This window comes from Oryza glaberrima, chromosome 2 (assembly GCF_000147395.1).
Source record: "Oryza glaberrima chromosome 2, OglaRS2, whole genome shotgun sequence".
NCBI lineage: Eukaryota > Viridiplantae > Streptophyta > Magnoliopsida > Poales > Poaceae > Oryza > Oryza glaberrima.
Genome location: NC_068327.1, coordinates 26,801,516 through 26,827,938, shown reverse-complemented (window position 1 = coordinate 26,827,938; position 26,423 = coordinate 26,801,516). Strand labels below are relative to the sequence as shown.

The 26,423-nt window shown below is 41.6% G+C and overlaps 1 protein-coding gene and 1 pseudogene across 1 annotated transcript; one reads left to right on the top strand and one right to left on the bottom strand.

Moving 5' to 3' along the window:
* Positions 1 to 17,438: 17,438 nt before the first annotated feature.
* Positions 17,439 to 20,924, top strand: LOC127761624 (uncharacterized; annotated as a pseudogene).
* A 566-nt stretch (positions 20,925 to 21,490) lies between these two features.
* On the bottom strand, positions 21,491 to 26,423 carry LOC127761623 (zinc finger CCCH domain-containing protein 17). Its single transcript, XM_052285941.1, has 9 exons — positions 25,702 to 26,423; positions 25,518 to 25,613; positions 25,336 to 25,425; positions 25,131 to 25,232; positions 24,902 to 25,048; positions 23,795 to 23,914; positions 23,550 to 23,609; positions 22,132 to 22,229; positions 21,491 to 22,054 (listed from the first exon to the last, which is right to left on the bottom strand). The coding sequence occupies exons 1-9, from the start codon at positions 26,152 to 26,154 to the stop codon at positions 21,913 to 21,915; spliced, it is 1,308 nt and encodes a 435-aa protein (XP_052141901.1). The 5' UTR covers positions 26,155 to 26,423; the 3' UTR covers positions 21,491 to 21,912.

Here is a 26,423-nt window from a genome sequence, read left to right as displayed (position 1 = left end):
ACAGTGCTAAGTCTCCATCTCAACGTTAGTACACGATCGAACGAATCATGTTTGGCAGTGGTAGAATATTAGAACGGACACCACTACTAAAATCTTTTAAAATAGTTTTTCGATATGGAATAAATATAGTGGACAGTGATCCAATAAAGCTATGGCTTAGCTACGAGCCAAGAAAAATAAACAAAACAACTAAAAGTAATTTAATTTTAAAATAAGACTTTTATACTTTTACTTTTAGCGGTTCAAAGCTAGGGTGGCTTGCCGAGAATTAGAAAACAATGAAACACCCACAATTAACAGTAAAATAAATTTCTAAAATTTAAAGGGATACTCTCATTCGTTTACTCTGTTTTCGTAGTTTGTTTCTCCATGGAAAAATATCAGTGGTTAAGTAAAGGGTAATTTTATCATCCGTAAAAAAATCTCAAGAATTATCATTTTTTATACAAAACTTGGTACCCAAATACTAAGGCAAAAGGCTATAATAATCCAAAACGAATGCTCACCTTAATCCAAAAGGCTAATGCTTCACACTACTTTTCTTCGGCTGTTATTGATATATAGACGATGATGGCAGGGACCACAAAGTAATTCACCCACTACCACTAAAATAGTGTGTTCAATCAAATTCTAGGCATGATATAAGTGGACATCGCTTACTTGTCTGCACCTTCTGTCTTTAAGAACAGAATACTTTTTGTGCTGTCCTCTCATATTTTCTGAATGTGGCGAATCGACCTTGTTCCTTGTTATCCAGCCAGCAATAATCTCATATTCTGTGCCAGATCACTAAAGATTATCAAATTGCTATGAAGTAGTACTACGTTGTATTCCAACATATGGTTATGAAGAAATATATTGAGCTCACGCATCATTTTTAAACTAAAAAAGTTCTTGCCCAGGGGAAGAATAAAAAAGAAATAGTAGAAAATTTAGAAATAGTAGGGGTGGTTGAACAAACTACACAAAAATGCCGCCCATCTTTTTATGAATATATGCAGAAAATTTTGGAGACTTGATGGGAACTCTCATAGTCTCAGCACTGGGTACTACTGGAGAAACGATCTTTGCTGGGTCGGCTGATTTCCACAATAGTCCCAGTTCTAATAAAAACCAAGACTAAAGATTGTTTTTAGTCCCGGTTGGTACTACAAACCGGGACTAAAAAGTTTTCTTTAGTCCTAGTTGGTAACTCCAACTGGGAGTAAATATTTCTCTCCCATCTCTGATCGATTAAGTCCCAGACGAAATATTTAGAGATAAGATCGTCCCTCTCCAACTCCCCTCGGATATCGCTGTTGATGAAAAAATCGAGCACATCGACCTGGGAGATCTGCTTAGCTCCTGTGCAGGTCCAAAGATTAATGAGATACGGGCGTGCCAATCAGTTTAATCCTGTAACTGACAAGATATGCAAATAGTAGATCAAAACAGCCAATCGGCTGACAAGCCGATGGTGTAGTTCCAGCCGATAGCCGATAATAGCCGATGCCAATACCAGCCGATAGCGATAGGGTTAAGCAATCGGCTATATGTCCAATGTAGATAATGATATAAAGGCAATCGGCTGATGACCATGTAATGAAATAACAATATATTCCAGTATAAACCAATCAGCAAATAATGATATGATAAATAAGCATCGATCCGAAGGTCAAAGCACACATCGGCTAGAGGTCCGATGTCATGAAATCCACAAGATTAGATTAAACAGTGAAGCCTTTGTTGTCATCGGCTAAATCCAACTTATATGTATATGCAATCCTTATGAGCCGATGCAACGTCCAGATAACTCACCGGCTGAAACCCCGATGAAACCCTTATTGGCAATCAAGAAGCAGGCTAGAGATTATGGTTCTAAGCACGATTTAGTAGATCAAACTTAACTGATGCAGCACTAAGTATGAAAAGAAATATAATATCTAGACAATCAAGCCGTTGACTGAGTTTTCAGGGTGGTAGATGTCTAAGCTAATCTAATCTAGCAACGCGATTTAACCGATACTGGCAGAAACCCTAAAACGAGAAGCAGCCGATAGAGCTAAATTGATATGCTAAGATTAGATTAACAGAGACATATGATAAATAGGTAGGCAAGTATATCATCCAAACCAGAGCAATCCAAGAGGTCGAATGTACTGATGTAGCCTTGAACGACGCCGACGTAAACGATACAATTGCCTGGGCCGGCGGAACATTAGACTTATCCCTTCGCCGGAGATCGAAGACGATACAGCCCCGCGTCGGGTGCCAAGTTCCGCCGGAACGTAAAATAAAGTAGAAAAGGTAAAAGGTGGCGATGCGCCGAATTGTATTGATCGTGGAGATAGATTACATAGACCCGGGGTGTACATATTTATACCCATGGGTTGATACAAGTCCTTGTCGGACAAGAAAGAAACTAACCTAAAGATAAAAGGAAACTAACAAACTATTCCTAATTAATAGATAAACTGCCATGCCGCATCCTCTTTAAACTCGGTCACTTAGGGATAAGCTTCCTTTAGTAGATTGATTTCCTTAACCGAATATAGTAGGAACCCGACTATTGGCGACTTGATAACTCCCATCGGCTGATTCCGAGATGCTGCAGCCGATAATGATTCTAAGCCGATGACGTCTTTGCCGATTACCAAATTTTACTGTTAACAATCGCCCCTCTCCAACTCCCTCAGATCCGATCCAAGCCTCCTCCTCCCCTCTACTCCCCCTCCTCCCCTCCCATCCGGCGGCCGGCAGACGGCTAGTGCCGAGCAGGTGGCTTGTGGCCGGGGGGCGCGCCCGGCGGCGGCGGGCAAGCGGGCGGCGGTCGTGCCAGGCGGCGCCGAGCAGGCGGCTTGTGGCCGGGGGGGCCGTGCCCGATGGCGGCGAGCAGGCAGGCGGTGGCCGTGCCGGGCAGCGCCGAGCAGGCGGCTTGGGGCCGAGGTGGCCGCGCGTGGCGGCGGCTGGCAGGGCCGCGCCCAGCGGCGGCGGGCAGGCGGCCGGCGGCCAACGGGGCCGTAGGCGTCGGCCGTGGCGAGCGGAGGCAGCCAGCTTTGTTTTCTTTTTATATATATAATATGTGATTCATTGAGATGTATAATTTTATAATTCATTGTACATTTGTATAGATCTGAAATGTATAATCTGTGATATATTAGATTTGTTTTGTATTTTTTTTAGGATTTGTGATGTATTTGATTTGTGTGTATGAGTAACTTTAAGATTTGTGATGTTACTTTGATTTGGGGTTTGATTTCAGGATGTGCATGCCACTTGATTAAGGAGAAAAAAAAAAGGACCATCTGGACTGCCCGCTACCCTCTATTTAGATCTTTAGTCCCGGTTGTTGTTATCAACCGGGACTAAAGATGGATCTTTAGTCCCGGTTATTTCAACCGGATTAAAGATGGATATCTTTAGTCCCAGATTCCTACTTCTGGTTGGAAATCCGGGACTAAAGGGGGTTACCAATCGGGAGTAAAAAGGTTTCTCCACCAGTGGGGGTCTCGAGCCCCTGCCGCTCCCATGGCAGATCCGTTACCATTGTCCAGATCAATATACTGTCATTTGTGTTGCATACGTTAAGTGAATAACATCACTACCGCTCTAGATAATTTTTTAGATAAAGGCTACTGTGGTAGATATGAGTGATCTGAAATATTTTCACCATAATTATTCCATCTGTTCACAAATATAAGCATTCATAGAGCCTTTTTAAAAATAAGATTTTTTCTAAAAAAGACTATAATAACAATCCTCTCCCCACCCCAGTTCAAATGAGGTTTTATCTCATAGCTAACTCTGAATGCAAATCTATCACAGACTTTAAATCGATCAACATGATATCGGTAGACAAATGACGAATTCTTCTTAGAAGTGTTGTTACGAGGAGTGCTTCATAGACTTTGAGATTCTTCCTAGATAGTTGTAGTTGTGTAACCTGTCACAAGGCAATATAATATGGTCGTGTTATCTAGTTTTTTAGCTTGATGTAGAGGTTGAATGTTTTCATTGTTAAATGAAATTTTCCACTATCTTTTTGAAAAAAGTATTATAAAATATGGTGTATGATGAGAATATGTGTAGGCTACTACAAATATAGATAGGTGTGGTTCGATCCCATAATCTTTATAGTGGTAGAGCTAAAATGAAATGAATGAAGTATTGCTGGTTTGCTTTACTTTGCATTGGATCGAGTTTAGGCTATGCGAGTGCTTGAGTTTAGACTAAGGAGATACATATATGATAAAAATAAATGATATGTAGCTAGAAAAAAAAATTCTAGGCCAAGTTACTAAACACCCTCCTAAAAATATGTAGCTGAACCCCTAAATCCTTGGTCTATAATAGTTCACCCAGATTAATTTAACTTTACATTTAAATAAATAAAATAAAAGTTAATAGTTAGTTCTCTCAATTGAAGTAGGCAAGGGGGACGAGGCTCCTTTAACGTAAGTTAGAGGGAAGTGTGTCGCTGACTTGTGAGCCTATAAGTGTGGGTCCACCGGTTAGGGACTCACGTCTCTCTGACTTTACGTTAAAGAAGTTGTTTTCGGACCAAGGGTTACAGGTTACCTGGGGCGAAGCTTCATTGTGCCTAAACGGATTCATGGCGCCCCCCGTCCTCTATCCAGTACTATGATTTGTAATTTGGATATTAGTTACTTTTTTCTTAATCACTTAGGAGTATATATCGGTAATTTAGCCGATATGTGCATAAGACGAACCAATTTGAGTTCATTTCCATACTTGACCATAGCCACTACTACATAATCGATTTTTATAGATGAGCCTCCCACCCATTTCTAGGCAGACCATAATGCCATTTACCTTCAATAATTAATATTGATCCAGAAAAATATCTAAGTTCCCTCTCTCTCATCATCCTCATCCTCTCCGCTTCATCTCCTCTCCTCCACTTCCTCTCCTTTCCACCTCTCTGCTCCTCCACCACCTCTCCTCTCCTCATCCTCTCCGCTCCACCTCCTCTTCTCCACTTCCTCCGACGCCGAGCGGGAGCGGGCGGTGACTAGGGGATCCGACGGTGGGAAGCTCGGCGGCGGAGGATCTAGTGGTGGGGAGTTCGGTGGCGGCGGATCGCTCTCCCCTCCCGTGTAGATCTCGCCAACTCCTCTCCCTCGGGCATGTATCTGGTCGGCTTTGGATTTTTTTTTTAATTTTTTCAGGCCGACGGCCTAACATGCCTGCTTGCAAAAATCTCTTCTTTTACATGTGGTTATACTGTCTGCCTACGAACAAATTATTACTTTTACAAACACTAGACGGTCGCTACCTCCAAAAAAAAATGTTCTAGCCGCATAAAAAAATATTTCTGTAATAGTGAGTTTCTAGTTCAGACATTTGGCCCCTCAGTATTACCTTTCACGGGAAGCGCTCCCAAGCTCATGAGCGAATTGCCACGTACAAGTGTTCTCGTGGTATCGGTGCACATGGTCGCAACAGTAAAAACTCCAAAAATCTGGCTGCTGCTGCTGCTCCATGCAGTGCAATACGGCATGTACCAACGGATATTCTCTCGCCTTTCTGAACATCGCCGTCGTGGATTTGGAAAGTGCTGGAAGAATCATCGCAAAGGTTAAAACGCGAGGAGCATTCGGCCGTAGCTCACGCCTGGGTGTGTTTAGTTGGGGAAAAAAAAAATTTGTGTGTCACATCGGACGTTTGACTGGGTGTTGAAAGGGGTTTTCGGACACGAATGAAAAAACTAATTTCAGAACTCACCGGGAAACCGCGAGACGAATCTTTTGAGCCTAATTAAGCCATCATTAACATATGTTGGTTACTGTAGCACTTATGGCTAATCACGGGCTAATTAGGCTCAAAAGATTCGTCTTGCTATTTCCCTAATAACCGTGCAATTAGTTTTTCTTTTTATTTATATTTAATACTCCATATATGTATATGGAGATTCGATGTGATATTTTTGGACTAAACGGGCCCATACTACGGAGTACTCCTTTCCTCCACTAGGCCCGGAATCCCAGAAGTACGGTCCGTATCACGGACACGGTCACAGTTTTACGTGTGTGTGCTTGGGGTGAGATACTCCCGTGCAATATTGGAGCACTACTCCAGTAATTAGAGCAGGTACATTAACATACTATAAGCCAGCTATAAATATATTTTAAGGAGATAAAAGATAAGAGAGAAGAACACGGACTACAGATTTGTAGCTAGCTGCAACACGGACTCCAAAATGCATGTGTGTATGATAGGTGGGACTAGATATTAGTAATGTAGTATATATGTTTGTAGGTGGCTATTGTATAAATTGGCTATTAAGTTGACTATAAACTCACAATTAGCTATACTATTAAACTTGCTCTTAGGATAATCAAAGCCCGAGCATCTCACACTCTGCCCGATAGGATTGGCCTTGTGTCGATATCACTGTTCTAGCAACACTAGCTGCCTAGACAGAGTTAGGAAGTGGTCAACTTGCTCGTTGGTGGCGATTCCTATCACGATTTTTTTTCAGAACTGGAGTATTCCTATCACGAGTCACGCTTGATTTTTCGCCACGACATCTCTCCCAGTTGGGAGCCGATGTGGCTTGTGAGACACACGATGTAAGGACAAAATGTAAAGTTGCATTGATTTAGAAGGGAGTGAGCATTCATCATCATCAATTTTATCGTCATTACATACAATGATCGCCGGACCGCCTTTTTCTCCTACCGTTGTCGTGCGGTTCCTTTCCAAACTTTTTCCCCACACCCCACACAAGATTTGCGAGCAGGGCTGAAGCAGATCCTGGCCCTCTCTAGAATCAGCTGCTGCCACTCTATGATCCTCCAATCATAAGCTAATAATAGTGTGCCATCACCTGCAAATCGCGAGTATGGCACGGAGACCACAGTGGAGGGAATCGTTGGCTGCCAGCGATTCTGGCTGCTGTGTGGCGAGATGTCTGCGCGTGGCACAGCTGAGGTGGGCTTGTGTTGCCGAGCTGCCGCGCTCCGATTTTTTTAATTCTGAGCAAAATAAGAAATATATTTTTTTATGTAAGCACCACAGCCATCTAATTCTATTAATAAGCAGGATGTTCTGGTCAAATAGCGTCCATCTATTTGATAGGGACGCTATCATTTGGCAGCGACTAATTTGGATGCAAGGTTTTTACTGCATCCCTGGACAGAACCTGGACGCTAAAACTTAACAGCGGCCTCCGCCGAGCAACTGCACGCCCGCAACGTAGAAAAGAAATACGGATCTACGCATTGGTAAGTGTCTTTCTTTCTATCCCTAACCTTCCCTTACTGCAGAAGTCATGCCCTAGTCTTATATCAGATGAGATCAGAGTTTAAGCAGAGATCACGCGTAAGATTATTTGCAAGGTATGTTTACTTTTCGTTGTTTGGAATTGATTAGACATTAGTACTAGTCAAGTAGCATATCTCTCCGAGTTCTGGCCAGATGGTTCTTGTAATCTCATCTCACATTTTGTGAATGAGGCTGTAGCTGAGTAATATATCAGTTTTTCCCCGTAAAAAACCTAGCAGATCTGTTGTATCATTTTATTCTTCTATCCTGGAAAGGTTGCGGCACTGCTAATCGAAAGTATGAGTAAATTACTGCATGAAACGATTATATCATCATTAGCTATGTGCTCCACGTTAGTAGTGCTTTGTGCCATGTATATACTAAATATTCTGATCATGAATAAATCGAATATGGAAATTGATATATATTTTTCTTTTCTTTATTACTATTAGGTCATCAGACCATGATAATTGTTCTTGTATACACTGGAGGTGAAATTGTATATGGAGCGACTGGTGCAGAGTATAGCATTCCACCCAAGATTACTTTTCCTGCTTCCGAAGCTACAACTTTCGAAGATGTAAAGAATGAGATTTATGGAGGGCTAAAATATTCTAAAACTGAATATTCGCTTGTTATACAAGGCCGATATGACGTAGGAGCACCAGGGCCACATTTTTTCCAGTTGATCCCATTATAAGAGACTAGATCATGGCAAATGATTTTTGACATGACATCAGCACGGAACAGTTGGCGTATGGTGGAATTATAAGTTGAGTTCACTCCAACAAATAGTGGATTCAGCCAAAACCACATTGTTAGTGAAATAACAAGAGAAAACCTAGAACCAACTACGGCTACACTTGCTGAGAATATTGTGTCAGCATCACATCAGTCGCCTAAGCATGGTATATCTCCTAAAATTCATGATGTGAGTAATTCTGCACCAATTGTGGGCTTGTCTTCTGATAATATCATAAATGAAGCGCAAGAAAATTCTCAAGATGATGGCTATGTGGACGAAGAGACAGAACGTGAGGGTGATATGATTGAGGAGGATGAGAGCGATGGCGAAGCCGAAGAGGATGTGAATGATAACACCTATGGTCAGCCTGTGGTCAAGTTGATCAAATTGTTGCCACTCGTGGGCAGGTCTGACAAGCACCCTGTAAGTGCCTTCCATGATATATCTGTGCTACAGAATACAACGGCTGATTAGAGATTCTTTGGTTCGAGGAAACATTTTAACAGTCCATTAGCTAAAGGCCGAACTTTTGATTCCAAGGAGCATTTGCAGTTTGCTGTTAATGAATTTCACATTAGTACCAATCAAGAAGTAAAGGTTACCACAAGTAACAAGTCAAGACTAAGTATGAAGTGCATAGACAATACTTGCTTGTGGAAGCTATATGGGAAACCAACAAAAATTGGTTCAAGTTGGAAGATACAGACTTGCCCCTATCCTCACACATGTCGAGCTCCCGCTGATCGACTTGATCATGCACAATTGACATCTGCATTTATTGCAGATGTTATACGTGATGACTTGAAAGAGAACTTGGAGTTGAGCATAATGAACATACAGCAATTAGTTCGGCAACGGTATAAAAATGTAAAGCCACACTACAACAAGTTATGGCGTGGCCGGAAGTTAGCAATTGCTCAACTTTTCGGAAGTTGGGAAGGATCATATGCACTGCTTACTCCATTATTGGAGGCTATTAAAGCAACTAATCCTGGAACAAGATATCAAATTTTGTCACAACCGATGACTCGTGAAGGGCATCGAGCATTCAAGTGCGTGACTTGGGCTTTTGGACCTTGTATTGAAGCAGTACCTTATCTTCGACCTGTCATTAGTATAGATGCTTCCTTTTTGTATGGAAGGTACCGAGGTAGGTTGTTGATAGCATGTGGATATGATGCTGAAAACAAATTATTACCTCTTGCATTTGCAATAGTGGAGAAGGAAGACAGTGATAATTGGGAATGGTTCATGAGATGGTTGCGGAAAGAGGTTATTGGTTTTGGTAAATTTGTGTGTGTTATTTCTGATCGCCACAAAGCTATCAAATGGGTGTTCAAGCAGCCACATATTGGATGGAATGAAAGTGATGGTGAGTGTGTGCATCGATTTTGTTCACAACATATTGCTGAGAATCTTTACAAGCAATGTAAAGATGATGATGTGGTAAAAACTTTTAAGTGGGTTGTCAAGAAGAAGAAACCACGTAGATTCAATGAAGGTATGGAAGCTATTTCAAAAACTTGTCCAGATGCAATTGCTTATCTTGGTAAGGTGGGAAAATATCGGCAAGAAGATAAGAATGAGCCGGAAAAATCTGAAAAGGTTTTCCAGTGCATGGATGGTGGACATCGATGGGGGATAATAACAAGTAATGGCTCCGAGTCTCTAAATAATGTGTTCAAGTACTCAAGGAGATTACCAGTCATGGCAATAGTGGAGGAAACATTTAACAAGTGCTTAGAATGGTTTGTTGATAGAAGAAGATCTTCTCTTGATCTTGCAAACTCAGGGAAAATGTGGTCTCGATGGGTTGAGAAGTTATTAGTGAAACGAGGGGCCAAGGCCGGATCCATGCATGTTATATCATATGGTGATGAAAGAGGAGAATATGAGGTGAAGGTTGACTGTGAACGAGTTGCATTGCATCAAGGAGATCGTGTTGTGTATGTTCGAGGGGATTTCAAGTATAAGCTAGTTATGCGCAACAATGCTATTCTGACATGTGAGTGCCAAAAGCCCAACCTTACTAGTATTCCTTGTGCTCATGTGCTTGCTGTTTGCAAAGATAGAAACCTTAATGAGAATCAGTTTATCCATCCTTACTACTCTTCTACAACACTCGCAAACACTTGGGCTGGTCAGTTTCACCCATATGGAAATCAATCGGAGTGGCCAACTTATAATGGTCCAATTATTGAGCCTGATGCTAGGTTGATACAGTTGGGTCGACGAAGATATAATCGAATTCCAATGTATATGGATGAAATGCAAGGTCGACGCTTAGGACATCAAGCACGTCGTTCAACCCAAGATAAAAATCAAGCCGGTCTGTCATAATTTAATTATTGTATGATATATCTATGCTTCCTACTAATATAGAATTAACACTGCAGGTGTGCCATCTCACCAACATCAAGGGTGATACAATCCATAGGATGGACTCCGCTGCATCGCCCTAGAAATTTATCTAGCAAATCTACTTCTAGCTTATATTATAAAATTTGGATTTAGTTTTCTGTGAGTAAGGACTTCATTCTCATGTAACAAGCATGATATTTTTAAAGTTCCCTATTGACAATTACTTGTTATTTTTGTATCTTGACAAGGACAACACTGCTTGTCTTATTTCGCTCAATGTGATTTGAATGGAAATGGCAGGAGATTTTTTTTTTTGATACGTTGAACAGGAAATACAAGATACAAGTTAAACCATATGTATGTAAAAAAATAGATTCTAATTTATAGAACTTACAGATAAACAAAGAAAATCACAAGCTTTGATCAACCAAATAATAACATTGTCTAACAGCAGGAGTAACAAAAAGCTCTTTGCCCTGATCTATGCTCAATGTTTATCCTGAGATTCCAGCACATCAGAATATGTACCTAAACTAAGGTATCTTGTAAATCCCCTGTTTGAGTACAACCAGTCATCCATCACATCCATGTTTATCTCCTCAGGTTTAATTGGTTTAGGGGTAGAAAATGGTGATGCACTATCATCAGATCGAATGTCATCTACACATAAAGGTAGACCTGACTCGCTTAGCATGCTGCTTAACTTAGCCTCCATATTGATATCCTGGACGTTATTGTAACATGTACAGATAAGAATCTTGCCCATCTTTCTCCATCCTCTGCTCATAGCACATTTAATTCCCCACGCAACTTGTTTGATAGAACGTAGAGCCTAAATTAGCATTTTAAGAAAAAAGAAGTGTTATTAAGTGAATTATTGCAAGTAAGAAAGAACAAGTAAAGAAATGTTAGTATACCAATCGGGAGAGAGATGGACCACTGGGCATGTAACCGGTCCAATCGAAGTTATCCAGTGGATAAGGGATGGGATCCCGCAAACCTTGAGCGGAACGAGCATCCAAAAAACAGTGTACATCCCATACTGTTGAAACCAATGACGATATTGTGGCAAACTTGCCTGGTCAAAATGTTGCTCCTCATCAACCATGCTTTGCCAAATTCTATTGTATTGGTTAACATATACTGCGTGGAGCTTCCTCCAATCACATGGTTTCCCTGTATGATTTATTTTATGGAGTTGACGAAGCTTGCTCTCATCATGTGGGGGAGGAGGTGGAATGGTTTGCTTTCTCCCTAGTTGTCTCATCACTCTATCTGGATAATGAAATTCAATGATCCAAAAATGGATGAGAGGTACTCGACTATACCAGAAAGCACGTTCAGCTCTAACTCTTCTTGGCATGGACATCAATAGTCCATTATATGGTTCCCAAGAGACCTCATTGTCTTGAACTTGATCTAGCAAGTTCCGATAAAACGCAACACCCGAGTTATGTGGCAGAGGATAAAGTTCCTGGCCACACCATTTTGCTCCAAATGTAGGACAACTCTCAGGGTCTGGCTCTCCCCAACTAATAGGGTTCCTATCTTGATCCACTGGTCGTCCTGGTCTCAACCGCGACCAACACCAATGCTGCAGAAGCACTAATGGACTAGCCATCTCCAATCTCTCTCGTTCTGCACCGAAGCTTAATTGTCTATATAGCACGACAAGAGTTGCTGCCCCCCAGTTGTACTCCTTTGGTTTATCAAGATCCTGAAGGAATTGCAGGTACATTGCAGGCACTCCATCTCCTGATGTATCCGGGAAAATCATTGACCCAAGTATATCCAAAATGAATGCCCTGGTGTAATGTTCAATTTGTTCTTTTGTTGCATTTTCTGGCATCTCCTTGAACTGATCTCGTAATTTCTTTAAGCTGATGGAGTAGTTAGAAGATGTCATCTTTCCCCCGCTTTCCAAGTCACCGTCCGCCTTTCGCTTTTTTTTGCTTCATCACTTGTTTTCCTGGAGTAACTCCTAGTAATGTCTCAATTTCATCAACCCATGGCCCCTCTACCTTGCCTATAATAGGCTCACCTTGAATTGGTAAGCCCCATAGACAACTCACATCTTGTAGGCTAACTGTCATCTCTCCAACTGGTAAGTGAAATGTGTTAGTCTCAGGCTGCCATCTCTCTACTAATGCTCCAATTAGAAATCTATCAACACTCATCCCAACCATCTGGGAAACTTGATAGAATCCAAGTCTCTTCAGTAGTGGTTCACATAAATAATGGTATGGAATGCCCACGTGGTGATACCTGACACTAACACCATCATTAGCCTGCATACGTAGGATACAAATTAGTCCAATCATTTTTTTTGGAAAGGTATATGAAAGAAGCTAGCAATAGCTTACATTTTCCCAAACTTTTGAGATTTTGTGCTGGCAATGAGGCATCCATAGTAAGGCACTGAAACGTTCTGAAACATTTAGTTCAGTTTGCTGAACTAAAGTTTGATCTCCATCCAGTAAGCCTATCTCCTCATGACTTATTGTAACTGACCGACCTAACCCATCTTGATTAGTCCTCATCTTACTAGTTTGTAGCATACAAAAAATTAAGGAAGCATGTCAAACAACGTACAACTGATTTCTTTTTCAGGAACTTATAAACAAGCATCGTAAGATGATTGATCAAAAGTAAAACTAATTTCTAGATTATTTGCACCCTTTTGTTTCCTTATAGTCGCATTGTTATGTTGACGGAACTGGGATAAGCAGATAAACTAGCTTACAAAGCTTGTTAGGAAGCTAGGATGCCTGTTGCTATTTGCTAATAACTAATCTGTCATTGTCTTATAAAGATAAGCACAAAAATTAACAACTAATGCTTAATGCAGCAGCACTACAATGTATCACTAAAGAAAGAGAATGTCGCACAACGATTTAGTCTCCAACGAAAAAACCAAAAGAGCTCATCATGCAATTAACTAATACATGGCCGTGTAAGACAACTAACCTGATGGCTGAGAGCCAGTCGCGTGGGTGCGTACTTAGAACTGACGACGACGGCAAGCTCGATACCTTAAGGCTCGATCAAGAGAAATAACGGGATGGGTACCGCTGCCGCCGCCGCCGCCGCCACGCCGCTAAGGTTTGTGGCCGCTGGTTTACTCGTGGGTTTTCAGATTAGGGATTTTACGGTGATAGGATGCAGAAGAACAGGGATACTGTTTTCAGAGCCCTTTGGCCCGTGGGCTATGGACGCAATGAGAATATCGCGTCTGTGAGAAGGCCGGACGCTCTAGATCGGTGGCGTCCGATTGTTTTAATGGGACGCTGCGGAATTACGTTGTCCAGCTTACGAATAAAAATCCAATACCTCAGTGTTTACATAAAAAATATATTTTTTGTTTTGCTCAGATTTAAAAAAATCGGTGCCGCGCTGGTTGTGCAGCGGACGGCTTTAAGAGCAAGTTTAATAGTATAGCACACTGCTAGCTTCAATACATCTATAACCAATCTAATAGCCAATTTATACAATAATTGCTTACTATACTATTAGTATATGGTCCAACTTATCATACACACATTGCGTCTTGAAGTCCGTGCTGCAGCTAGCTACAGATCTGTAGTCCGCTACTCTTCTCTCTCATCTTTTATCTCATTAAAACTAGCAGGGTGGCCCGCGCAATTGCGCGGCTAGCACCCATACAAAATATTTATTTTTTTAATATGATTTTACTTTATATTTATTAAATAACTATCTAGTTGTCTTAAGACTTTAAAAGGTCAAACCTTATCATCACATTGTTTCTACTTTTATAGATTATAAAAGTCACACCAGTTGCTACTCCTTACTGATGTTACCCCTTTTTTATTTGCTTGCTTAATTTACCACTGTTTTTATTCATTCTCCTTGGAACCTTTAAAATTGGGCCTTATAGTTTTTTGAGTTTATTGTCTCGTTGGGTTTTGCTTTTATAATTTTTGGAAGTCTCGTCAAACGCTGCCACTATACTCGTCTACGGTTCGTTCGCTGCCTCCTCTCTTTATTGTCATTGGGATTTTATAAATCGAATATAATCATCGTTTGGGTTCATTTTTTTTATTTTTCAGAAGTCCCATACGGCTCACCTGCTGCCTCCCCTCTTTATTGTTATTGAGGTATAAAATCAAACATGATTATCATTATTTTCCTTACTTTTTAGAAGTTTCGAACCTTTAAAAATTGGACATCGTAGTTTTTATAGTTTGTTGTCTCAATGAGTTTCATTTTTATAATTTTCAGAAGTCCAGTCAAACGCTTCCATTATACTCCTCTGTAGCCTGTCCAATGTCTCCTCTATTTATACTTATTTGTTTTTAAAAATCAATAATCATCGTTTGGGTTTATTTTTTTTTCTTTCCAGAAGTCCCGCCAAACAATCATCGACTTTGGCACTGTATTCTACGGCTCGCTCGCTGCCCCCCCCCCTATTTAGTGTCATTGAGATTTAAAATCAAACGTGATTATCATTAGATTTATTTAATTAATCTTGTGTTCTACCCTATCTGGACTATTCTTTCAATATGCTTTATTTTCTATTTCGAATTTTAATTATTTATAAATTCTATTCCTATTAGAACTCTTGATTATTTGGATTTTAAAAATATAACCTAATCATTCTTTGGTTTTCTTTTTATAGTTTGTAGAAGTCTCGCTAGCCGTCATTGCCTAGTTCCTTTGCCACCCTCGTCTTGTCCTCTTAATAGCAATGTTTTAAATAGCAGGCTAAGACATTTAGCGATTAGCTTCTCAAATAACTATAGCGACAGCTATAGCGGGCTAAATGGAGCTATAGTGGCTAAATTGTACATAAGAGCAAATAGCTAGAACCCATCTCAAATAGCTATAGCGGGAGATTTAAAACCCTGCTTAATAGTAATACGATAGAATTCATTTTTTTCTTTTATTCTATATGGTAGTTTTCTTTCTAATTCTAGTTATTTTTAATGGTATTTGGTTGGCCATACAATCGCGATTCATAATGGAAAGGAACATTTACCTATTTATATAACAGATCGTATACTAGTATTCTCTTAGGACTTGGAAGTGTAGTTGTCTTTCCTTAGCCGCACAGGCAGTTAAAGTAAAGTGCTAGAGGTCGGGTCCTTCCACTCCTCATTCAAGCCAGGCGGGAAGGCTGTTTACATACGTATAATCCGCTTGTCAATTCTTTATATCAGACTCACTCGTCAAAGCAATTGAACTTCATTGAGGGAACATGGGCTTTCTTTAGATACTTGAATTTTTATTGTTTTTCTAATTTGAATTTTATTTTATTTTTCATTTCTAATTTAATTAATCTCATGTTATGCCCTAGATAGACTGTTAGTTAAATATTTGCTTATTTTTATTTTGAATTTTAGTTATTTTAAAAAATTGTATTCCTACTTTTAACTCTATTTTTTCCTCCAATTAATGTGATAATTTTTATTTCAGATTTCAGCTATTATAAATTTATTCATATTTGAAATTTTATTTTTCTTTTTATAATTTCGTATTTATTTTATTTTTTATCTTAAATTTCAGTTATTTATAAATTGTATTCATACTTAATACAATTAATGTGGATTTTTTTAAAAATGACCAAATACTATTTAAAAAAAGAGCGTCACATAGATAGATTCTTGTTTTTGTTCTCGGGTACTTTTATAATTTTTCTAGTATTTTTACAGCTTGTGAGTAGGATTTGCCCGGTACTTATTTCTGGGCAATTATTGTCAACCGTTACAACATATGTCCACCATGAATTGGTGCAGATTGTTCGTTCAAAACAAATTGGTGCAGATTTTTTCTTTTTCTTTTTACTACTTATTTAATTTGGTAATTTCTAGATCTCCTTATATAATATTTGGATGTATTATTAATTATATGTGCCATTGCTGTATGTAGCAGGAAGATTGCCAATCAAGAGGATTGATTTTTTGTTTACCGGGCTTCTCTGATAAAAAACTGAAATCGTGTTAGTTGTCAGCCTTGTCCGGTTGGGACTTGAGTCTGAATCGGACCCGGACTCTTATATCTGTCCGATCAATCTCAATGGTTAAATTATTGATCTATCATAATTCAATGGTGTAGATTTTTCTCTTTTTCTCTAATTAATATGGGAATTTTCAGCCCCCACAGCGAACGTGGTGCCTCCTTTCAAAGCTGTTTTAATAATATAATAGATAGATAATAGATAGATAGATAGATATATTTGTAGCTGGCTAGTGGAGTAGTCTGCTATTATACCTGCTCTAATAATCACTATATTTACATGCTGTGATTTACTAGTTGTTTAGTGGATGTAACTTATATAGAATACTTAAATTTAATATCGCATCCTTTGTAGTAACAGTCTAACAGATGCCTACAACAGCCCACGCCCAGCAACTGCTGTGAGTTCAGTTTATTGTTATTTTGTAATTAGGGTTTGAAATTTTGGATTTATTGGTGGACTCTTAAGTGATTCTGATCCTTCTTATTGCCATCCCTGTGGATAGGTACAAAACCATATTAGTGGGTTCTAAAAGTGATTCTGATCAGAATCCTTTCCCCTTTCCTCTATCATTCCTTCTTATTGTCATCTTCCTTCCCTATATTTTCCTGTGGATAGGTGTATCACTGGAATCATCGATCAATAACTCCTCTAACCGTACTATTTTTCTCCGATTTTTGAAATTTTTTTGGCTATCCGGATGATTTACACGTCGCTCCTCCTCATCCCGGCTCCTCGCGCGCGCCTTCGTGACCGCTCCAGTCCAAAGTTTTTTTTTGGGCGCTGTGGGGACGTGCGCCCGCGCCGGTCTCTACGGCGGGTTGGAGCCGGTTTGATTAAAAGGATATTTTGCAAAAAAGTCCTTGTATTTCCACGAAATATCGTATACATCCTTGGAGTGGTCACACCCCGTTGTGTTTGTTGCGAAAAAACCCTCGTGTTTCACAAATATACAATGTGAAGAAGAGAAAATTCCGTTTTAGGGGTAGCGCTGTAAACATAAAAAACGAAGGGGTTTATACGAAAAACGACCACATATACCCCAAACCCTAACCACGGGCTGTTCCCCACTCCCCCACCGCGCGGCCGCCGCCCCACCCACGCCCCGCGCCCCGTGCTCGGCGCCGGCGCCGGCGCGGGACTCCCCCCGCCTCCATCCGCCCTCCCCCAGTCACCTCCGTCGTCGTCCGCCCTCCACCCGCCGCCGCCGACGTCGTCCGTCTTCCCCTCGCTATCCGTTGCCTCTCCTTGCAGGCCGTGCGACGGCGCGGCTCGTGGCCTCGTCTCCGGTGCCGCCGTAGTCAGATCCGGCCCTCCCGCGGCTGGATCCAGCTCCGCTGCCGCCGGATCTGGCGGCCGGAGGAGACGGCACGACGGAGTAGGATGGCCGCGATAGCTTCGGACGACGAAGCGGCGGAGGCCGACGGGTGCGGCACCATCATCCGCCTTCCCCGCAACACCTCCCTCCCCACTTGTTCTCCCCCCACCCCACCCGCCGGCAATGGGGCTTGTGGCGGCTGCGCATCCGGCCGCACACGGGCTCCGCGCCACCGCCGCCCGTCAGAGCTAGCGGGGAGACGCCGGCCACGCGAAGGAAGGATGGCGAGGGAAGGCAAGGAGTGGGTGCAGTGGTGGTGATGTCACCGTCGCCTCCCCGGCATGGAGCACGGCATGGCGGCCGCGTCAACGCCGCCTCCTTCTCCGGCGGCATCGTGGCCGGTGTGGCGCCAACGCCACCGCGCTTCCTCACGCCGGCTACTGGATTCCAACTCCGGTCGCCCTCCGGCAGCCGCTACTGCCAAGAGCCCGTGGTAACGCACGATTTCCTCAACACGAGGTGCCGCCGCCGGCCAAACTACGGCGAGGTATGGTCTCTAGGAAGGTTTCCAGGCCTCCACTACGGGTGCGGCCCCTAATCTTCTCTTCTACTTCCTACTCTCTGATTCCCTTGGCCAATTGTTCCTGGATGCTCGACTCCCTGCCATGCCGCCGCAGCCGCAGCCGAGATGGCCGGTGCTGCCTGTCCCTGGTTCCGCTTCCTCCTCTCCCCTTCCTTCCTCTATTCCCCTGCTTCTCCCTCTCTTCTTCTCTTCCTTTCTCTCTTCCCCTGATCCTCCCTCTCTCTCATCCTAGCCGTTGCCCCGCCTCTCCAATTGCCGCTGCTGCCCGTGGAGATGACTGGTGCCAACCACCACAGAACTCCTGCGGCTACATCCTATCCCCATTGATGAGTAAACTCTTCCTTCCCTATATCATTCTTATGATGATGTTGTGTGGTGTTCTCTCTTGTATGATGTTGTGCTGTGAACTGTGATGCATTGGGGGTAATTATGGACTAGCGCTAATACTCAACTTGGTGATGTGCTGTGCTCATGGTCTCTGTTGGTTGTAGTGATTTTATTTAGTTGATGCCTATATGCTATGAATGGATAAATGAATGCTCATAATTCTGATGCAAGTGCAGTACTGAAATTAGAAAGGATAATAAAAAAAGTTGCACTAACATGATTAAGTCCTTGTATATGCTAGCATATAAAAGTAACTGAAATACTGGAATCAGTAGCACACTAGAATGATCAGAACCATATATATATGTTTGAATGTTGATATTATCTAATTTCTGAAATTAGTGACACAGTAATAAAATCGGATTTAAAAATAAGATTTATTGAATAATACAACAATTATATGGTTTTATACTTTGATAATCATGGCAAAAACCTGCGCCATTGATAATGGAATTGTAACCCTTGAAATATAATCTTGAATACAAATAGATAGTGACTGATCGATTTCCTTCAGTGATTTATTTCTACTGTCTTTATGTCCTCATTATTACCCTATATGATTTACTGAACAATAGGTTAACTTATGAAATACTTTATTACAATTTTGATAAATGACTGAGTTTAACTACTGATAAACTGATAACTATGTGTTATAATTTTATTTTGATGCCCTGTCCTAAACATTAGCTTTATTGTATTAAATGATTTGCTACAAAAAATCTAACGTATTGCTGGTTTCTCCTCTCTGGTCTAATGGCGGCGGCTGCGCTGTGGTGTGGTGTGCAGGAAGGGTATCTCGTCGTCGGCGCTGCTGTGCAAGAGGATTCCCCCGAGCTTGCTCAAGAACGCCGCCTCCGATGTGGGTGCCTTCTCCTCCCTCTCTCTCGCTTCCGATTCGATTTGGGGGATTTTCGGATTCTGACACCGTTGGGTTGGTTCGTATTGTAGGTGGAGGAGATGATCATGAAGGCCGCGAAGATGGGTCAGATGTCGTCGCAGATTGGCGTTGTGCTCCGTCACCAGCACGGAATCCCCCTCGTCAAGAGCATCACCAGTAGCAAGATTCTTCACATCCTCAAGGCCCACGGTGAGATCTCCCCACCCTGTGACACTCCCACTTCTATTGATTGCTTCATGCGTTCGTGTGCTGGTTTATGTTGTTTGATTGATGGGTAGGTCTTGCACCGAAGATCCTGGAAGACCTGTACTTCCTGATCAAGAAGGCTGTTGCTATTAGGAAGCATTTGGAGAGGAACAGGAAGGACAAGGACTCGAAGTTTCAGGCTTATTCTTGTTGAGAGCAGGATCCACCGCCTCGTCCGCTACTACAAGCGCACAAAGAAGCTCCCACCTACTTTGCGGTCTTGGATTATTTTTCTCGAGTTTTCTACAGTTTTCTCCTGCAGTTTGTACTTTTACAAAGCTTGATAATGTTCTGAATTGACTGCTCATAATATAAGATTACGAATCTGGGCAAGCTTAGTAATTATGGATGTTTGTTTAACAAATAGAATGGTGCTTACTTGAGTAAATCACTCAATACCTGATCAATCAATATACTAGCACAATCTCACTGATATTATTATCTGCCTTGGATCTCTGTTCTCATTTATAATTGATATTCTGATGACAGCTTCAAATGGATACTCTTCGAAGTCGGCTTGATGTTGAGTTCCTTGTTGCTCACATGTGTTCTGTCAAATTTAAGGAATGGATTGTTGTGCTAGCAACTTTATTGAGACGCGCTGAGGTACTGCCTATCTTTCACATGTTCAACAACTGTGCACACAATTTCAGTAATACTGTTCTTTTGACTAACTTGTGGCAGGCTTCTGCATCTGACAATGCAGTTTTTTTTCTTATTTTGTTTTTTGGATTTTTACCATGTATTGATCGTTTAATGTTTTGTAAGAAGCGTACTCATCCTTGCTGCACACATGCAAAATAGACCAGTGTCATGTGTGCTGATGGCACTGGGAGATCAATTGGACGGACAACAGTTTAACCTGTGTTAATTTAACACATAGCAGATGGAGAGGCGCAGGAATACAATGTAAATAGCATTTTTTGGGGATTTTCCCCTTAGAGCAACATCTTGGAGGCTATGGCAGTTTTTTTCCAGAGAATCAGCTACTCGCCATATTGTTGTACCATTAGTTTGTTGAAACAGATTGGAGTGTGCATCCTTCCCCTTTCTGTAAGCAGATTGAAGTGGGCATTCTTCCCCTTTCTGTAAGCACTTTTTGTAATATGCCTTGCAATCTAATATGTAAAGTATGTACATTGGGAAGGTTATTGTAGATAGTTTTTTTTTTTTTTTACTTTTATCACATGAATCTACTTTATTTCACTCATCGCAGTACTGAATGCATTATCATTCACGAATTTGACTAACTGTTGTCTTTGTAACAAACAACCAATTATTCTTACTATCGTTTTAAAAAAATGTATACTCCCCCTATTTGTGATACTAACCGTGTCACGTACTTGATTTTATGCTACTGTATCTCATTAAGTTACTTTTAATTAATACTATGTACACATTGACGGGCGCGGCAAGCCGCGCATATTCATCTAGTAAATCTCAATGGCTCAACAAACAGTGTTCGCCTATCAGGAAGATGAAGCTCAACTATGGACCTTACAGTTAAAGCCTGAGCAGATTGCTTTCAAAAGGCATACAATTTAGTTCAAAATTTGTATTCTTGCTGTGAAAACTGTCCATCATCCAAAACTCTGTTGCTATTCTTGCTGCCATCTGCCGTGCTAAATTCCTTCAAAAGAACTATAGATCAGGTACATCCTAGTCATCAAAATACCACATAGTGAAAAATTCTATATGTTCCCCAAAAGCCCTGGAGGAAAACAATGCCGTGCTCCTTCGAGAGAACAACAATTGTATTGCTGTGAAAATTTGAGTTCCTTAATACAAATGCAGCCGAGCAAAACCTTTATATTGATACATCCTCTGAACTACCAGCACATCGTAACAGTGATCAGATGTACTTGTTGGTTCCAGACTTCCAGTGCTTTACATATTACAAGAAATTATTGCCCTCACGTGAAACTCATTCCAGGACAGAAGAAACTCTCGTCCATGGTGAGACTTAGCTTGTAATCTAACTGCAAGGCGATCCAATTTAATCTCATACCCTCGGAGAATAAATTTAGGACATGCAAGGACAGAACTGGCCGCCAACCACATCTCAAATCATTATGCATGTGTTCTTTATCCCTCACCAAATAAAGGGGGGAAACTAATCTAGAGTACACTATATTCATTTGGTCTGGGATCCATCAATAACCCATTGCCACACCTTCAGCTCACCAGTTCCATCCCCAGTAAAAAATAAACCACTAGGACCAACTTGTATTGCCCTTATTTCCTGTTTTGAGAATATCCTGCCCCTATCACTGAACCTACAAACCCAAAAGGAGCCACTTCAGATAAACATCAGAAGTAAAACAAAATAATCTTAGCAAGACAACTTTCTTACGATGGCAGGTCATATAGTCGGACAGTGTTGTCATTTAGTGAACATAGTAGCACAGGTTTTGATTGTGCATCAGGCATGCCACTTAGGGCAAGTGCTCCCTACAGATAAAACAAAGCCATCAGAGCATTGGAAATTGAAATGAAGAAATTTGACAGAAGTAAAGGGCATGCGTGTTTCCAAATTTTGTGCAAGGCAGATGCCATACTATATTAATAATGGAAAGGATTGGTTTCTCAAAGGCAAAAGTGTGTGACCATGAAAGGACACTCTCTTATGGAACTAGTACTGACGGAACAGAAGTGATTATTCAAAATTCAAAATGCCAGCACACCAATGTGGTATTAGTGTAGTTATAGTACATGACTCGTATAACATGTCATTTTACCTGTGTACAGATTTCATTGGATTTATTAACTTCCATTTAAAGCATTCAATCTAGCATACATCGCCAGACTTGTGTTACAAATAATAAGGAACATGTATTTTTACTAATAGATGATGCTTGTAAACACATTTATATTTTAGGCAGTTACATGAAGTATCCTGCAAATCACTACATGAATATTGGCTATGTGAATCACTACAGAAATATTGGCTCTGTAGCAGGAAAGGGTGGCAGGCAAAGCCATTAGAAAACTCACAAATCAAGTTCTGATGTCATACGCAGGGGGCAGAGACAGGAAAGGGCAAGCAGGGATTCGGCCTCCCTCAATTTCTAATAATTCACACTAATTATTTTTGCTTTTACGAAATATCATAACTAGTATTATCAGCCCCCTCCAATAAATATTTTTTTACGCTTCTGGCTCTGCCACCAGTCATACCATGACATGCAGGCTAGGTGCTCATTGCACCTCAGTGGCCCAACTAGTGCCTAGTGCCTTCATTAACTTTGGTAGCTTGCGGCTCTTGTGTAATAAGGACACTAACTTGTATAGAAGCTAGATAAAGCATGCAAATAAACATCTAAATGTTGAAATGATTAAATTGCCAGTTTAATTGTTGTTGAAGTGCTGGCAAAACCAGTGAACTGATCCAATTCGCTCAATGGTCCAGCTCTAATAGTTATATTTTGAGATGGAGGGAGTAATAGCTGTCTTAATAGTAGACAAATTGCTAATCTGTATGTAAAACATTTAGCATGGGGAAGTGTAAAGGAAATCCTAACGGTAAGTTCAAAGGAGTATAAACAGGATCACTGATCAGTATTATTTATATTCCATAATAAACAGGGCGGGAGATGACACCCATTACATAAAACCATAAAATGGTACTGTCTAGAAGTTCGCCAGAAAGGGTAACATGTTTTTGTGAAAATGAACAAATTAAATATAATAAGGATTTAGTACATCAGGGTGTAACAGAACATAACCCCTGTGCAATCGCTTATTAAGAGTATTGAGTATCGAGTCACATACATGCTCCTCTTTGTGTGTATATGTTACTTCCAAGCTTCCACTTTCTGTAGCTGCCCAAACCTGAAGAGAAACACAGCGTAGAAGTATGAATGCACTGAAAGGATAAAACGTGATTACAGATATGATGTTAGAAGAACAGGAACAAAATGAACGAGTGTGAAATGCAATGAAAAGGGTAAGATATGGAATGTGAAGACATATCTGCAAAATTATTAAACAACATAAAGTCAAGGACAGAGACTAACTTTTATTGTTTGATCCAAGGAACATGATAATAGGAATTGATCCCAACACAATACAGACATAACAACACCTGTATGATCAGAAAGAGTCTGTATGCACTGCAGTGTTGCCAAATCCCACACCTGAAATATTATGCCTTCTGTCATTACTATTTGTAAAGTGAATAGAACATCATTCTCATCTTATGGAACGACGTATGTGCAATCGAATGGAAAGAAAACATATATGCAGAAAAATATATGATGATAAACAAAACGAGTATTTTTACCATACTTGTAACCAGGATTGAGTATATACCCCATGATTAACACTAAGAAAACCTATACCTCAAAAATACCTCCCGGAAAGTGGAAATAAGTAGATAATATCCCTTAAAAATGAATCCATACGACAATATATGTACATCAAAACAGAATAGGTAACTCAAGCTATGTTAAGATTGAAGGGACCAAAATTACTAGGAAAACTTACAATCATCGCACCATGAAAATAACATTCCAGTATTCAAATATAACATAGAGATTTTCAATAATATTGGGACCATGCCACGAGGGACCATTTGTATGTATTATAAGTTTATAACAGGAGCAATTCTTGGTACTGGTGATTTATAGTGCTGCTGATGAGTAATTTCCAAAATACTAGTTGCAAATGTTCTTCGTGCCAGTTGACATATCACAACAAAATGTGCACGTCAACCAACAGTAGAATAATGCAAGTGCATGTCCTAAGTAAATTATGATGCAAGCTTGCAGCGCCTGTAGTAGCCTAAACCAGGTGCAGATTTGTACCTCAGCTTTGATTGCATTTATTCTGAGAAAATATATAAGAAACAACTTACTTATGTATGCTTGTTGCCCGAAGATAAATCAATTAGCAATATGTACTATTTAAATTTATTAGAGAAAGCTAGAAGTGTATATGCACAGTATAAAAGATCTATTGATAATGCAAAATTATACACTCTGAACTTCAACAATTGGAAACATAACAGATGGATGCAATTAAGTGGGGAAGTTTATATATGCAACAGAGCTTCCAACAGCAAGTGTATCTGTCTAAGAGTAAACATGAATAGGTGTGAACCAAGAGTCAAAAGTTCTCCTTACTCTAATTGTTTTGTCCATTGAACCAGAGTAAAGCCTCATGGCTCCTACTACTAATGAAACGACAGCAAGCTGGTGCCCAACAAGAGAGGCAGCTGGTTCAAAACCATTTGTTGCAGCGCTGAATCTCCAGGCCAAAATCCGTCCATCCTGCACCAAGGGCATCACGAGTGAATGATTCGACAATAAAAATGTTAGGACCAAACGTAAGCAAAATGAATGTGAAGTTTACTTGTGTTGCGGCAAAGAGTAGCTCATTTCCAACAGCGAGTGCATAGACTTGCCCCGTTGGCCCAGTAAGGTTCATTTCCGCTTGTGTTTGCATATTCCAAACCTATACCAAGTACCAATAGATCAGGCAGATAGACACACACATGAACACCATTACACCAATAGTGCTGAAGCAAAGTCACAAATCTCAGGTCTAATCGCCCTACCTTCACAGCATCTGGAATCCCAACAAATAACCATGGCCCCTCACTGATCATGCACCCGATCTCACGTCCCATATTGATGACACCAGCACACTAACACAGGACCATATAGCAGATAGTATAAAGTAATGTCACACAGAACAGAAGAGCCTCTGAAGGGTACATTTCAATGATGCCTCAGCTACCTGCCCAGTTTGGCAATCCCACATGCGCACAGTTCCGTCCTTACTCCCAGAATACAGCTTGTCTGACCCAGCCGGCAGTGCAATCCCTGTCACAACCTGATGGAATACACAACAATTGGAGTTAGAATGCTAGGTTTTTTTTCTTTTTTTACCAGACGAGCGCATTGATCTGGGAAGCGAGCACCTTCTCGTGGCCCTGGAGCGGAGTAAGCATCGTGATGCTATCGCTCATGGAGTAGGAGTGAGGGTATCGGCACTTCTCCCCGTAGCTGCAGTCGCCGGCGAGGAAGTACCTGCAGGGCCGATCGGGCACCTTGTGCCTCGGGCCACCATCCGCACCTCCGGGGCCCCTCCCCCATTTGTTCGGGCCCCCGGCGCCGCCGGCGCCGCGGCCCCCTCCACCTCCTGAGTGGGGATTCCTCCAGACGTTCCCGCCGCCGCCGCTTTGGCTCGGGCGCTTGGCTGTCGCCTCGGGGAGCTCGCTGTGGAGGTAAGGGCAGGGGAAGCGATTGCATCGGCCGGCGCGCCAGTGGATGCAGACCTTCCCGGAGGTGGACGAGGAGGCGGCGCCGTTGGCCGGGCCGAGGCGGTGGTGCACGCGCTTGTTGCCGAAGCGACCGTCGGTCTCTATGTCCATGGGCGGCGCGCCTAGGGTTTGGTGGGGCGCGGGACAGAGGCGCGAAAGGGGGAGGAGGCAATCGGATATAGCTGGTGGTATAGGCGGGCGGCGGCAGCGGCTAAGGGAAGCGCCGATATACGGGAGCGAGTCGCGTGGAGGCGACGCGGCGAGGGCTCGCCGGAGTGGGTAGGGAGATCCGGATCGGAGAGAGAGAAGAGAAGAGAGAGGAGAGGAGAAGGCACTGATGGGTGGCCCTTTTTTCCCAGGGTCGCGGGACTGCGGGTGAG

Bases quoted from the DNA above. Each gene is read 5' to 3' on its own strand.
- LOC127761623 (XM_052285941.1), bottom strand. From the start codon at position 26,154: ATGGACATAGAGACCGACGGTCGCTTCGGCAACAAGCGCGTGCACCAC. The intron at 25,426-25,517 runs GTAGCTGAGGCA...GTCCTGTGTTAG, and splicing joins GGGATTGCCAAACTGGGCAG to TGTGCTGGTGTCATCAATAT. The intron at 23,610-23,794 runs GTTAGTCTCTGT...GTTTCTCTTCAG, and splicing joins CCTTGGATCAAACAATAAAA to GTTTGGGCAGCTACAGAAAG.